Source organism: Loxodonta africana, chromosome 15, assembly GCF_030014295.1.
Source record: "Loxodonta africana isolate mLoxAfr1 chromosome 15, mLoxAfr1.hap2, whole genome shotgun sequence".
NCBI lineage: Eukaryota > Metazoa > Chordata > Mammalia > Proboscidea > Elephantidae > Loxodonta > Loxodonta africana.
Window position 1 is genome coordinate 48,673,797 of NC_087356.1, and position 14,106 is coordinate 48,687,902.

Below are 14,106 nucleotides of genomic sequence, written 5' to 3' on the forward strand. Positions count from 1 at the left end.
GATTTACAGAAAGATTAAAAATACAGTAATGACAAGAAAGATGATATACCCTTCAAATATTAAATAAAGAGATCTGGTGTGGTAGTATTAGTAAGAAATAATACTGACCTGAAGACAAAAAGCAATATTATAGATAAAAATGATCAATTCCTAATGTTGAAAATTTCAGCTCTATGAAGATAAAACAACTCTAAATTTGTCTGCCTATAAAAACATAGCCTAGTGAATAAACAAACCTTAAAACTGGGGTGCGTGGCATGACTGAAGTGGTTAATCCCAGACCTAAACTGAAATTCTGTTTTAAATTAAGCTGCAACTAGATTTGAAGGCTGCCTCTTCCTTCTACAAAAGACAAGTTGGCTTCCCATGAGAGTTTTAATTGCTTGTGACACAAAGAGTGTAGAAACCCAGGCCTTAGCTCAGGTAAATATTCTTTTCATCTTAACTGCTCTCAGGCATTTCATTTGGTGAATACCTAGGCCCTAACTCACTCCCTCCTAGCCAGATGGGCAATGTTTCCATTTCAAAGTGTTTTAAGTTAGCTGATTTAATCTCCTTCCTAACAACATGATCGACTTTTACATTTCAAGGACTCTCCAACTAGGGTTGAACCAGCCTACCACCAATCACTAAACCCCCAATCAGGAATGTTTATACACCTGCCTCTCGATCTACGTACAGGCTCTTCCTGAGCGCAATAAGTGTTCTGGAATTCCCATTCTTCACAATGTTATCCATAATTTGTTATGATCCACACAGTCAAAGGCCTTTGCATAGTCAATAAAACACAGGTATAAACATGTTTCTGGTATTCTCTGCTTTCAGCCAGAATTCATCTGACATCAGCAATGATATCACTGGTTCCAAGTCCTCTTCTGAATCTGGCCTGAATTTCTGGCAGTTCCCTGTCGATATACTGCTGCAGTTGTTTTTGAATGATCTTCAGCAAAATTTTACTTGTGTGTGATATTAATGATATTGTTCGATAATTTCCACATTCGGTGGGATCAGCTTTCTTGGGAATAGGCATAAATATGGATCTTTTCCAGTCAGTTGGCCAGGCAGCTGTCTTCCAAATCTCCCGGCATAAATGAGTGAGTGCTTCCAGTGCTGCATCGTTGTTGAAACATCTCAATTGGTACTCAATTAATTCCTGAAGGGTTCTCTTTTGCCAATGCCTTCAGTGCAGCTTGGACTTCTTCCTTCAGTACCATCTGCTCCTTATCATATGCTACCTCTTGAAATGGTTGAACATTGACCAATTCTTTTTAGTATAATGACTCTATGTATTCCTTCCATCTTCTTTTGATGCTTCCTATATTGTTTAATACTTTCCCCATAGAATCTTTCACTATTGCAACTCGAGGCTTCAGTTTTTCTTCAGTTATTTCAGCTTGAGAAATGCCGAACGTGTTCTTCCCTTTCTGTTTTCCATCTCCAGCTCTTTGCACATGTCATTATAATACTTTACTTTGTCTTCTCAAGCCACCCTTTGAAACCTTTTGCTCAGTTCTTTTACTTCATCATTTCTTCCTTTTGCTTTAGGTACTCGACATTCAAGAGCAAGTTTCAGAGTCCCTTCTGACATCCATTTTGGTCTTTTCTTTCTTTCTTGTCTTTTTAATGGCCTTTTGCTTTCTTCATGGATGATATCCTTGATGTCATTCCACAACTTGTCTGGTCTTCAGTCATTAGAGTTCAAGGCATCAAATACATTCTTGAGATGGTCTCTAAATTCAGGTGGGATATACTCAAGGTCATACTTTGGTTCTAATTTTCTTCAGTTTCAACTTGAACTTACATGTAAGCAATTGATGGTCTGTTCTACATTTGGCCTCTGGCCTTGTTCTGACTGATGATACTGAGCTTTTCCATTGTCTCTTTCCACAAATGTAGTAAATTTGATTCCTGTGTATTCCATCCGGTGAGATCCACATGTCTAGTCACTGTTTATGTTGGTGAAAAAAGGTATTTGCAATGAAGAAGTCACTGGTCTTGCAATATTCTATCACGTGACCTCCGGTATCGTTTCTATCACCAAGGCCGTATTTTCGAACGACCGATCCTTCTTCTTTGTTTCTAGCTTTCACATTCCAATTACCAGTAATTATCAATGCATCCTCATTGCGTGTTCAATCAATTTCAGACTGCAGAAGCTGGTAAAAATCTTCAGTATCTTCATCTGTGGCCTTAGTGTTTGGTGCGTAAATTTGAATAATAGTCATATTAACTGGTCTTCCTTATAGGCGTATGGATATTATCCTATCACTGACAGCGTTGTACTTCAGGATAGATCTTGAAACATTCTTTTGGACGATTAATGCAATGCCATTCCTCTTCAGATTGTCATTCCTGGCGTAGTAGACCATATGATTGTCCAATTCAAAATGGCCAATACCAGTCCACTGCAGCTCATTAATGCCTATGATATGGATGTTTATGTGTTCCATTTCATTTTGACAATTTCCAATTTTCCTGGATTCATACTTCATACATTCCAGGTTCTGATTATTAATGGATGTTTGCGGCTGTTTCTTCTCATTTTGAGTCGTGCTACATCAGCAAATGAAGGTCCCAAAAGCTTGACTCCATCCATGTCATAAAGGTCGACTCTACTCTGAGGAGGCAGCTCTTCCCCAGTCATCTTTTTAAGTGCCTTCCAACATGGGGGGCTCATCTTCCAGCGCTACATCAGACAATGTTCCGCTGCTATTCGTAACATTTTCATTAGCTAATTCTTTTCAGCAGTGGGCTGCTGGGTGCTTCTTCCTAGTCTGTCTTAGTCTGGAAGCTCAGCTGAAACCTGTTTGCCATGCGTGACCTTGCTGGTATCTGAATACTGGTGGCATAGCTTCCAGCATCACAGGAACATGCAAATCCCCATAGTACAAGAAACTGACAGTCACATGAGCAGCAAATATACTACACATGTACAAAAATTGATTATTGGTAGGATGTAAACACAAAATAAAATCAAATTAAAAAATACTTAAGAGCAATACCTAAATATTGAAAAAAAAAACTTAAATGAATTTAACTTTATATCAAGTTGATAAAATAACTATATAAAATGAAGAAATTATTCCATATAATCTTGTTGGTATTGTGTGACATCAAGTCAACTCTGACTCATAGTTTTAACTACACATTCTCTGGGCAATACAGTTTAAGGATAAAAGAGAAACCACAGAAATCTGAAAGATCAGTAAGTTTTCTTATTTTCAGTAATATTATTGGTGCTCTTATTTTAAACCTATTATAAATGTGTTGCATAATTAATTAAATAATAATTAAGTGAATATTGTTAGCAACTAAGATTTCCAGAATCAGAGAAGCAAAAATAAAAGCATAAATAAAAGAAGATAAGTATAAACTCTATAGTTTTAAATTTGTATTTAAAATATCAATGGAAATTCATGATATTCCCCTTTAAAAAAAATACCTATGTCCTGGCCATGTACATTGTAAATGCCCGGGATTAATGGCAATTCAGTAGCAAGCAAGTAGATTATGTTATATAGAAGAAACAGGGTCCCTAGGAGAAACAGCTATTTCTAGGTCTAACACTGGAAATGTCTAAGATGAATGTATGTACATGTCTGTCTATCTGCACTGCACATATAGACAAGTTGTGCCTCAAACTTCCAGGCAGCGGTAAGACTTCTAGGAATGAGGCATGTACACATATCAGTATCAACCATTCTATGGAGGGTGCGTGCATCTGTGATCAAGCTGGACAGATGATACACTTAAACGGTAGGCAAAGTGAAAGCCATTATCATCAATAGAAGGCAAATGGATAATAAAACAGATTCCCAAAAGGGGAAATGCTTACTCTTCCCCAAATTACCCATGTCTATCTTATGTCGCTGGGCAGGCACACCATGGTTCAGGTCAGATGTCAGATGTTGTCTTCTCGTCTCCACAGCCTCTTGCTACCACCACACTGCTCAGGAGGCCTGCACGGCTCCCAAGACTTCTGTTCTGCCTTTGGGCCTTGCTGGCCTTTACTGCCAACTTCTGCTATGCTACCTGGGCCTGAGAGGCTCTCTTGCTGCCACAGTATCCAGGCCTCCACGGCCTAGGGTTGGAAGCATGCAATCCCTGCATGAGGCATACTCCGACTTCTCTTTTAGCTCCACTGGCAAGCCTCCTGCCCAGAGGCATTCAGCTCTGCCCTGCTGTAGGAAGACCTCTTCACAGGATCCTCCAAGGCAACCCCTGCACAGGGCACACTCAGGCCTCTATCCTTCATGGGCAAGTATTACAGCTCTTTTAGCTCTTCTGGCAAGCCTCCTGCTCAAAGATCCACTCAGCTTTCACTCTGTGGGCTAACAAACCCTTCGCAGCCATCTTGTTCTGAGTTGGCAAGCTCACCACCATTGTTTCTCACTGTCTCGTGCTGTTTTCAGTGTTACAGCTCTTTCTTCTGGGTCTAAGAGGTTCTCAGTGCAGGGTCTCCAGGTCCTTGGTCCAAAGCACACTCTCTGCTCCAGAATCTTCTTGATGGTATTGAGGTCCCCCCGAACCTCTGTGTGACTGGCCCTTATATAAGGAAACCCCTTGATAATTTCAAGGCATGGCTCTCCCACGAGGACCACGAACTGTCCAATCCCCTTAGGAGACCAGAAGTCACTCAATTTGCATAGTCCCAGCCAATAATTTTGTGGAAGCTATAAGACCATGGCTAGAAAGTCCATATAAAAGTGATTCATTGCATTACAATGAGTCTGGGACACTTTCTTTGCCAGAAACCAAGGAAGCTATCAAAGACTGAAGAGGTCATGTCAAAAAAAAAAAAAAAAATAGCCAGCTTTCAGGAGCTTCCACGCAGTCAAAAAGAAGACACTTAAACATCAAGAACATCATGGTTACAATTGGTGAAAATGCATCAGGTATATTAAAAAGTCCTGAATTAACAAAAAGGAAAAAAAACTCCAGAAGTTTAAAATGGTGCAGAGTATGTCCTATGACTACAATAAAATTAAGAAAAAAGGAAGGAAGGAAGGAAGACTGGCTCCATACATTAGGAAATTAAGAAATTTACTTCTAAAACAACCCATAGGTCAAAGAAGCAATCATATTAAATATTCAAAATATTCTGGATAATAGTATGCTAAAAATATCAAATATTAAAATTCATGGGCTACAGCTAATAAGGAATTTATACCCTTAAATGCTTATATTAAAACAAATCAACAAAACTAATAAAATTCGGGGCTAATTATCCATCTTAAGAAATTAGAAAGAACAGCAAAATAAGCCAAAAAGAGTAAAATAAATAATGAACACAAGAGTGGTCTATAAAAAATTGAGATTAGTAAGCAATAGACAAAATTTAAAAATAAAGATCCTTTGATGAGAATTAACATACTTCTGATGAGACTGATAAAACAAAAAAAAAAAGAAAAGAAAAATACGTATATCAGAAATGAAAAAGGAACTATCACCACAAATTATGTGGTCATTTAAAAGATAAGAGAATATTATACATAATTTTATTCCACTATATTTAAAAACCTAGGTGAAATGGATAACTTCCCAGAAAAAAACTAAAACAACAGAATTAGCTCAGAAGGAAATAGAGGCTTGCGCTTTCAGTTCAAATATGTAGAAAGCCAGAAAGAACAGAAACCCCATCCTCAAAACAAAGTCAAAGCTAGCACAACTTCCACCAATTAATGACTTTCCTTGAACACATCAGAGAACTAAGGTCAAAGAGCAACCAAATAACCCAAAATCTTGGGAAAATCTGATGCCTACTGGGAGAAAAATGACCCAAGCATTTGCTTACCCAGAGATACAGCCAAGAACCCATTGCCATCAAGTTGATTCCCATTCATAGTGATTCTATAATAGAACTGCCCCATAGGGTTGCCAAGGCTGTAATCTTTATGAAAGCAGATTGCCATCTCTTTCACCCCTGCAGTGACTAGTGGGTTCGAACTGCCAGTCTTTAGGTTAGCAGCCAACCACTTAACCACCGTGCCACCAAGGCTCCTTACTGCTGAGAATGAGTTACAAATAGAAAGTTTTAAAGAACTGCTAAAGCCTGGGCTAGCAAGAAAGTGTGAAGCCCCCAGAGCAGTACATATAGGGGGACTTGCATCCTCATGCAGTTTTTACCTCCACAGAATTCTACCAGGTGTTCACAGGGAAGACTGGGGAGAATCCTGAGTATGCTTCCCTTCCAGTAGTAGCTAGGGGAGATGAGCAGCAGTCACTGTGGAATCTTCTCCTAGACCCATCTCTCCTACATTCTCTAGGAAACACAAGTCTTAATCTGAAATGGGAAGAGCAGCAAAAGCCATCACCTTAGGACACTGGTAGAAACTCACTGCATCTGGGAAAAGGGAACAGGAAATAAAGCACTACCCTTGGGAAAACCATACCCGTTGCCATTGAGTCAATTCCAACTCATAGCAGCCCTATAGGACAGAGTAGAACTGCCCCATAGGGTTTTCAAGGAGCAACTGGTGGATTCAAGCTCTCTACCTTTTGGTTAGCAGCCAAGATCCTAACCACTGCGCCATCTTGGGAGAAGAGTTTTTTTTTAGGCCCAGAATTCCAGCCAGAGAAGTAGAAGCATACAAAGGCCCCACTCCTTAGTCTCCCTAGAAGGAGGCTTAATTAGAATATCAAAGAATGCGTTTCCTTCCTCATCCTCAGGCTAAACCGGTGTAGAGTAAAAATTAAAGTGAGAGAGGTGCAAGAGATAGATTCTCTCTGGGGCAAAATAAAAACAGAAGACCCAAAGCCAAGGGAGGTGCAGACATGGAGAAAATAACTTTGGCCAAACCAGCCCTCACCTACCCTAGTCACAAGATATTCCTGGAGGACTTTGAAGTATATGGTTCACTGAGCATAACCATAGCTACAGTTAACCTCAAATTCAGCCCAACTTCTGACTAAGTTAAAAAATAAAAATCCTACATTAAAGGCCTAGCAGAAGGAAAAGCATGCCTATCTCCAGTATCTAGGCCCTACAGAAGATGTCCAGCTTTCAATAAAAGAATTATGAGATATACAAAAAGGTGGGAAAAAAACAAACACTTGGAAGTGACAAAGCTGTCATCAAAACCAGACTCAAATATTGACACAGATTGTTGGAATGATCGGACAGGGAAGTTAAAATAACTTAACATATTAAAAGCTATAATAGCAGACAGCATGCAAGATCAGATGGGTAATTTTAGCACTGAGATGGAAACTATTAAGAAAGAATCAAACGGAAATGCCAGGAAAAGCAAAACAAAAAACACCACAGTAGAAATGAAGAATTCCTTCAATGGGCTCAACAGTAGACTCTACAGAGCCAGGAATGAATCAGTGAACTTAAAAATAAGTGAATAGAAATTAACCAAACTGAAAAATAAGGAGGAAAAAAAGATGGGGCTGGGGGAAGCAATATGTAACTATATGCTGTCTACAAGAAATCTATTTTAAATGCAAAGACTTTTAGATAGGTACAAAGTAAAGAGAGAAAGACATACCATGCAGATACTAACCAAAAGAAAGCTGGGGTGATTATATTTATATCAGATAAAGTAGACTTCTGAGCAAGGAAGATGGACATTATATAATAATAAAGGGGTCACTCTCCAAGAAAATCAAACACTCTTAAATATGTGTGCACCTAAAAACAGAGCTTCAAAATGCATGAGGCAATAACTAATAGAATCAATAGAACTAAAAGGATAAATGGATAAACACACAATTACATTTAGAGATGTCAACAATTCTCTTGTAATAACTGATAGAAGAAGTACACAGAAAATCAGTAAGGATATAGATTACCCTGAACAATAATATCAATCAGCTTAACCTAATGGAAATTGATCAATAAATGCAAGACTAAGAAAGACCATCTTATGAGCCATAAAACAAACCTTAAAAAAAATTTTTTTTTTTTTAGCAAATGTAAATGAACAGAAATCGTACAAAGTATGTTCTTTGACTTCAACAGCATTAACCTAGAAATCAATGTTGTTGTGCCGTCAAGTCAGTTTCGACTCATAGCGACCCTATGCACAACAGAACGAAACACTGCCTGGTCTTGTGCCATCCTTACAATCGTTATGCTTGAGCTCATTGTTGCAGTCGCTGTGTCAATCCACCTCATTGAGGGTGTTCCACTTTTCCGCTGACCCTGTACTCTGCCAAGCATCATGTCCTTCTCCAGGGACTGATCCCTCCTGACAACATGTCCAAAGTATGTAAGACACAGTCTCGCCATCCTTGCCTCTAAGGAGCATTCTGGCCACACTTCTTCCAAGACAGATTTGTTCGTTCTTTTGGCAGTCCGTAGTATATTCAATATTCTTCGCCAACATCACAATTCGAAGGCGTCAACTCTTCTTCGGTCTTCCTTATTCATCGTCCTGTTTTCACATGCATATGATGCTATTGAAAATACCATGGCTCGGGTCAGGCACACCTTGGTCTTCAGGGTGACATCCTTGCTCTTCAACACTTTGAAGAGGTCCTTTGCAGCAGATTTACCCAATGCAATGCATCTTTTGATTTCTTGGCTGCTGCTTCCATGGGTGTTGATTGTGGATCCAAGGAAAATGAAATCCTTGAAAACGTCGATGTTTTCTCCGTTTTTCATGATGTGGCTTATTGGTCCAGTTGTGAGGATTTTTGTTTTCTTTATGTTGAGGTGTAATCCATACTGAAGGCTGTGGTCTTTGATCTTCATTAGTAAGTGCTTCAAGTCCTCTTCACTTTCAGCAAGCAAGGTTGTGTCATTTGCATAATGCAGGTTGTTAATAAGTCTTCCTCCAATCTTGATGCCCTGTTCTTCTTCATATAGTCCAGCTTCTCGTATTATTTGCTCAGCATACAGATTAAATAGGTATGGTGAAAGAATACAAGCCTGACACACACCTTTCCTGACTTTAAGCCATTCAGTATCCCCTTGTTTTTTGCCAGTGCCTTCAGTGTAGCTTGGACTTCTTTCTTCAGTACCATCTGCTCCTTATCATATGCTACCTCTTGAAATGGTTGAACATTAACCAGTTCTTTTTGGTATAATGACTGTATATTCTTTCTATCTTCTTTTCATGCTTCCTGCATTGTTTAATATTTTCCCCATAGAGTCCTTCACTATTGCAACTCGAGGCTTGAATTTTTCTTCCGTTCTTTCAGCTTGAGAAATGCCGAGCATGTTCTTCCCTTTTGGGTTTTCTGTCTCCAGTTCTTTGCACATGTCATTATAATACTTTACTTTGTCTTCTCGAGCCACCCTTTGAAATCTTCTGTTCAGTTCTTTTATTTCATCATATCTTCCTTTTGCTTTAGCTACTCGACATTCAAGGTCAAGTTTCCGAGTCTCTTCTGACATCCATTTTTCTTTTCTTTCTTTCTTGTCTTTTTAATGACCTTTTGTTTTCTTCATGGATGATGTCCTTGATGTCATTCAGCAACTCGTCTGGTCTTCGGTCACCAGTATTCAACGCATTGAATCTATTCTTGAGATGGTCTCTAAATTCAGGTGGGATATATTTAAGGTCATACTTTCGCTCTCATTGACTTGTTGTAATTTTCTTCACTTTCAACTTGAACTTGCATATGAGCAATTGATGCTCTGTTCCAGAGTTGGCCCCTGGCTTTGGATGACTGATGATATTGAGTTTTCCATCATCATTTTCCACAGATGTAGTCGATTTGATTCCTGCGTATTCCATCTGGCGAGGTCCACATATATAGCTGCCGTTTATGTTGGTGAAAAAAGGTATTTTCAATGAAGAAGTCACTGGTCTGGCAAAATTCTGTCATGTGACCTCCAGCATCATTTCTATCACCAAGGCCATATTTTCCAACTACTAATCCTTCTCTAGAATTGACTCGATGGCAACGGGAATCCTTCTCCTTTGTTTCCAACTTTTGCATTCCAATCACCAGTAATTATCAATGCATCTTCATTGCATGTTCAATCAATTTCAGACTGCAGAAGCTGGTAAAAATCTTCAGTTTCTTCATCTGTGGCCTTAGTGGTTGGTGTGTAAATTTGAATAACAATCGTATTAACTGGTCTCCCTTGCAAGCACATGGATATTGTCCTATCACTGACAGCGTTGTACTTCAGGATAGATCTTGAAAAGTTCTTTTTGACGATGAATGTGACACCATTCCTCTTCAAGTTGTCATTCCCAGCACAGTAGACCATATGATTGTCTGATTCGAAATGACCAATACCAGTCCATTTCAACTTACTAATGACTAGAATATTGATGTTTATGTGTTCCATTTCATTTTTGTGATTTACAATTATCCTAGACTCATACTTGGTACCTTCCAGGTTCTGATTATTAATGGATATTTGCAGCTGTTTGTTCTCATTTTGAGTCATCCCACATCAGCAAATGAAGGTCCCAAAAGCTTGACTCCATCTATGCCATAAAGGTCGACTCTACTTTGAGGAGGCAGCTCTTCCCCAGTCGTCTTTTTGAGTGCCTTCCAACTTGGGGGTTCATCTTCCGACACTATATCAGACAATGTTCCACTGCTATTCATAAGGTTTTCACTGTCTATTACTTTTCAGAGGTAGATTGCAGGGTCCTTCTTCCTAGTCTTTCTTAGTCTGGAAGCTTAGCTGAAACCTGTCCACCATGGGTGACCCTGTTGGTATCTGAATACCGGTGGCATAGCTTTCAGCATCACAGCAACAGGCAAGCCCCACAGTACAACAAACTGACCAACACGTGGGGGCATGTTAACTATATTAACATACTAACAAGAAAGACACAAGGGAAAATCTGCATAGTCTTTGAATTTGGCTGTGGCTTTAGATATTTTTAGGAACAAGTCCTAAAATAACAAAACTTGATAAATCTAGTATATCCATACAATGGAATGCTATTCAGCTATTAAAAGGAATTAATGTGCTAAAACATGGATGAACCTCAAAAACATTATGCTAAGTGACTATATATTATATGATCAACTTATATGGAATGTATAAGCCAAACCAAACCAAACCCAGTGCCGTCAAGTCAATTCCGACTCAGAGCTACCCTATAGGGCAAAGTAGAACTCCCCCATAGAGTTTCCAAGGAGCGCCTGGCGGATTCGAACTGCCGACCCTTTGGTTAGCAGCCGTAGCACTTAACTGCTACACCACCAGCTTTCCATGGAATGTATAGAAAAGGCAAATATATATATAGACAGAAAGCAGATCAGTGGTAGCCTGGGGCTAGGCGCAAAAGTAGGGATTAACTGCAAATGGGCATGAGAAAACATTTTGGATTGTTGTGATCATAGCATAACTCTATATACTTACTATAATCATTGAATGGTACACTTACAATGGGTGAATCCAATGGTATATAAATTATGTTTCAATAAAGTTGCTTAAAATAAGACAAAAAGAAACCAAAGTTTTTGGTAGGTTATGGGCCATGTAGAAATGAGCAAGGAAAGGAAACAATATGAACCAGGCCTCTTACTATAACCTCTGAAGTAGGGTGTTAGGCTGAGGAGAGAGCACTGAGCAAAAGCAGAAATTGCAGGCACTGCAGGAAGTCCTTGATGAGGGAAGAGCAGTCTGGGCTGAAGTGGAAATGAAGACATGGGTCAGGCCACACCAGGCTTGCAGCCGTGGCACGGGTTTGGAATATGATCCTGGACACACAGGAAACCAGGGATATAAAAGCAGAGAGCATCATTACATGTTAAGAGCTGATCTAGCTATTCTGTGGAAAAAAGGATATAATCCTGAGGACATGAACACGGTTTTGTTCATGGGCATGAGCTTGTTCATCTTTGTCGCTATCACTGAGAGGGACCTAGGAGCTGTACAACAAATGTCTGCTAAAGAAATCAAGGTACAATACTCATTTATTCCCATAATTTGCACAAACTGGCTAAAAAAGGCTGACCCCACAAAATCTAGAGATGAGTCCTCTGTAAGCAGTATACAGAGCTCATGAAGGAGCTCCAGCTTCATTGAGGAAAGAGAACGCCATCTCCCTGTGTTACCACAGCAAGGTTTTCCCTCCCATCACCCCTCACCCATTCTTCCTTAGGCAGATCCAGGCCAGAGGAGAGGTTATCCTTATGAGGTGACCCATTAGCAGGGGTGAGAGAAGCAGGGATTCTCTCCTCGACTTCCCATGCCAAAAGGCATAAACTTCTGGAATTGCTTTGGGATTCTGCTAAGGCCCCAGGGAAAAGTCCAGTCTTTCATTAAACACCAATTGCATAGGCTAAGGAGGTTATGGCAGACAAAGGAGCAAAAGTTCTTCATTTCTAAGATGTTCTCACCTGCGCTTTATTAAGCAGACTAAAAGCATCTCTGCTAAGTGTCTTCATATTGACGGTGGCCAACACTATAAAGAGAAGAAAAGAGGCAGTGTTAAATGTGTCATCAGGTAAGGAGGAGGTGGAGGGGTGCAGCAGAAGGGAAGGCATGCTAATAGTAAAGGTAATGGGTGCATCCCACTCTGCACTACATAGGGGCTTCCACAGACATCCCATCAATTTGACATTTGTGAGGTTACCAGGAGGTAAGAAGGGCAAGATATGTGGCTAAAGTTAACCACATTACCCAAAGAAGTAGAATAGGCCAAGGTTGCACAACTTGATCTGAGTAAGGAATTGAACATAGGCTTTCTGTCCCCAAGTTCAGAACACTTTCCACTGCACCATGCACCCTGTCTTAAAATCATAATAGAACCATCAAGTGATGATATCGAGGTCTTGAGCAGAAGGACTGGTCCATCACTTGTTGGTTCTATTATGAACTGTCCTGCTACTTTATTCCCCAGAATCTACCACGTGTCCACTCTGAGTCTCAGTAAGATCCCAGGACCAGGACTTTGCCTAGGCTAATTTTCTTATACAACACCTATCTTCTGATTCTCTGTGTGGTTCTTAGATGTTGGTGGAGATGGCCCTGGTTCTAAATTACCTCCAGCACCAACGATGATTCTCAGCTACAGGAAAATTATGAAATATGGAAAGATGAACCACAGAAAAATTTAAGGACAGAATAGCTCTGTTCAATAACAGCGCTGATATAACAATCTGTTTAAAGACAACAGGCACAAAGTAAAAATAATGGAGTTAGCGATAGAATTACTAGCTTTGACCTTGAGTTTTCGTCTATTCTAATATCAAATCTCTGGGATCCATTTCAATGTACATGGAAAAAAGAGGCATCAGAGATATATTTGGTTCTCTCTGAGATGGCTCAAGATTTAAATTGGCTAGCTAAGAGCCTCAGCTCTTCCTTAAGATACTCTAACTTTGTACCTCCTTTTATGTAGCCTTTGAGCACATCTCTCTCATTATCGGAGGTCAAGAGCAGCTCAACAATCCCTCTTTGTAGCAGGGCCTATGGAGAAAACAGAACAAAGTGAACCCCTCTTCCCTTGCTTCCATGAGAAAAAGGAAATTAGGAAATAAAATACAACCAGCATTCAGATGGGCAAGGACTGTATTCCAAACCTACCCCCCTGTAACTTAGTAATGGAGGATCTCTGTTAGCCATCATGGTACTTTCCATGATCAACAGCAAAATCAGTGAGTATGGGCTCAGACACCCATGGTCCCAGCCCTGGGGAAAGCATACTGTTGAGCAGGGTTCTTCGTGCTGCTAATTTTACAGGAGGATCTAAATCAGAGAGAAAGCAAGAAGACTTGGGGAACACATTATGTTCCGAGATCAGAGATAAAAGCCACAGAACCCGGGTCACATCTGGACACTGTCAAAGGAAACAGGGAAGCATATCATGGCTGCAGGAGCAGTGGGAAAATTTCTAATTCTGAAATAACATTTATTAAGCAGACAGATGACCAGAGCACAAGATAAGATTCTGTCTGTACTTCTTATATGTTTGTTGATCCATATCTGGTCCTGGGAGTAGAAAACAGTGGTAAAGTTTTTAAATCAAGAAAGAAATGGTGTTAGCTAAATAATATTGATTGGTGGTGTTATATTGTGCCTGAGAAAAGTCATGGGTGGAGGGAATGACTCACAACCCTGTCCAGACCCAGCAGCCATAGCTCAGGACAGGAGCAGCCCATATCAGGCAGCCCAGCCCTGTCCTTCTCCCCTCATTCCAATGCTTTCTCTTCCTTGACCAGCTGACGGCCCTCGCC

General features: G+C 40.0%; 1 protein-coding gene across 1 annotated transcript in view; it reads right to left on the reverse strand.

Moving 5' to 3' along the window:
- Positions 1-14,106, reverse strand: part of GLB1L3 (galactosidase beta 1 like 3) — a 63,522-nt gene that overhangs the window by 17,372 nt on the left and 32,044 nt on the right. The window contains exons 10-11 of the mRNA XM_023557008.2: positions 13,258-13,339; positions 12,268-12,332 (exon numbers count right to left, since the gene is read on the reverse strand). Coding sequence (XP_023412776.2) covers positions 12,268-12,332; positions 13,258-13,339 — 147 coding nt within the window. The remainder of the gene's footprint in view (positions 1-12,267; positions 12,333-13,257; positions 13,340-14,106) is intronic.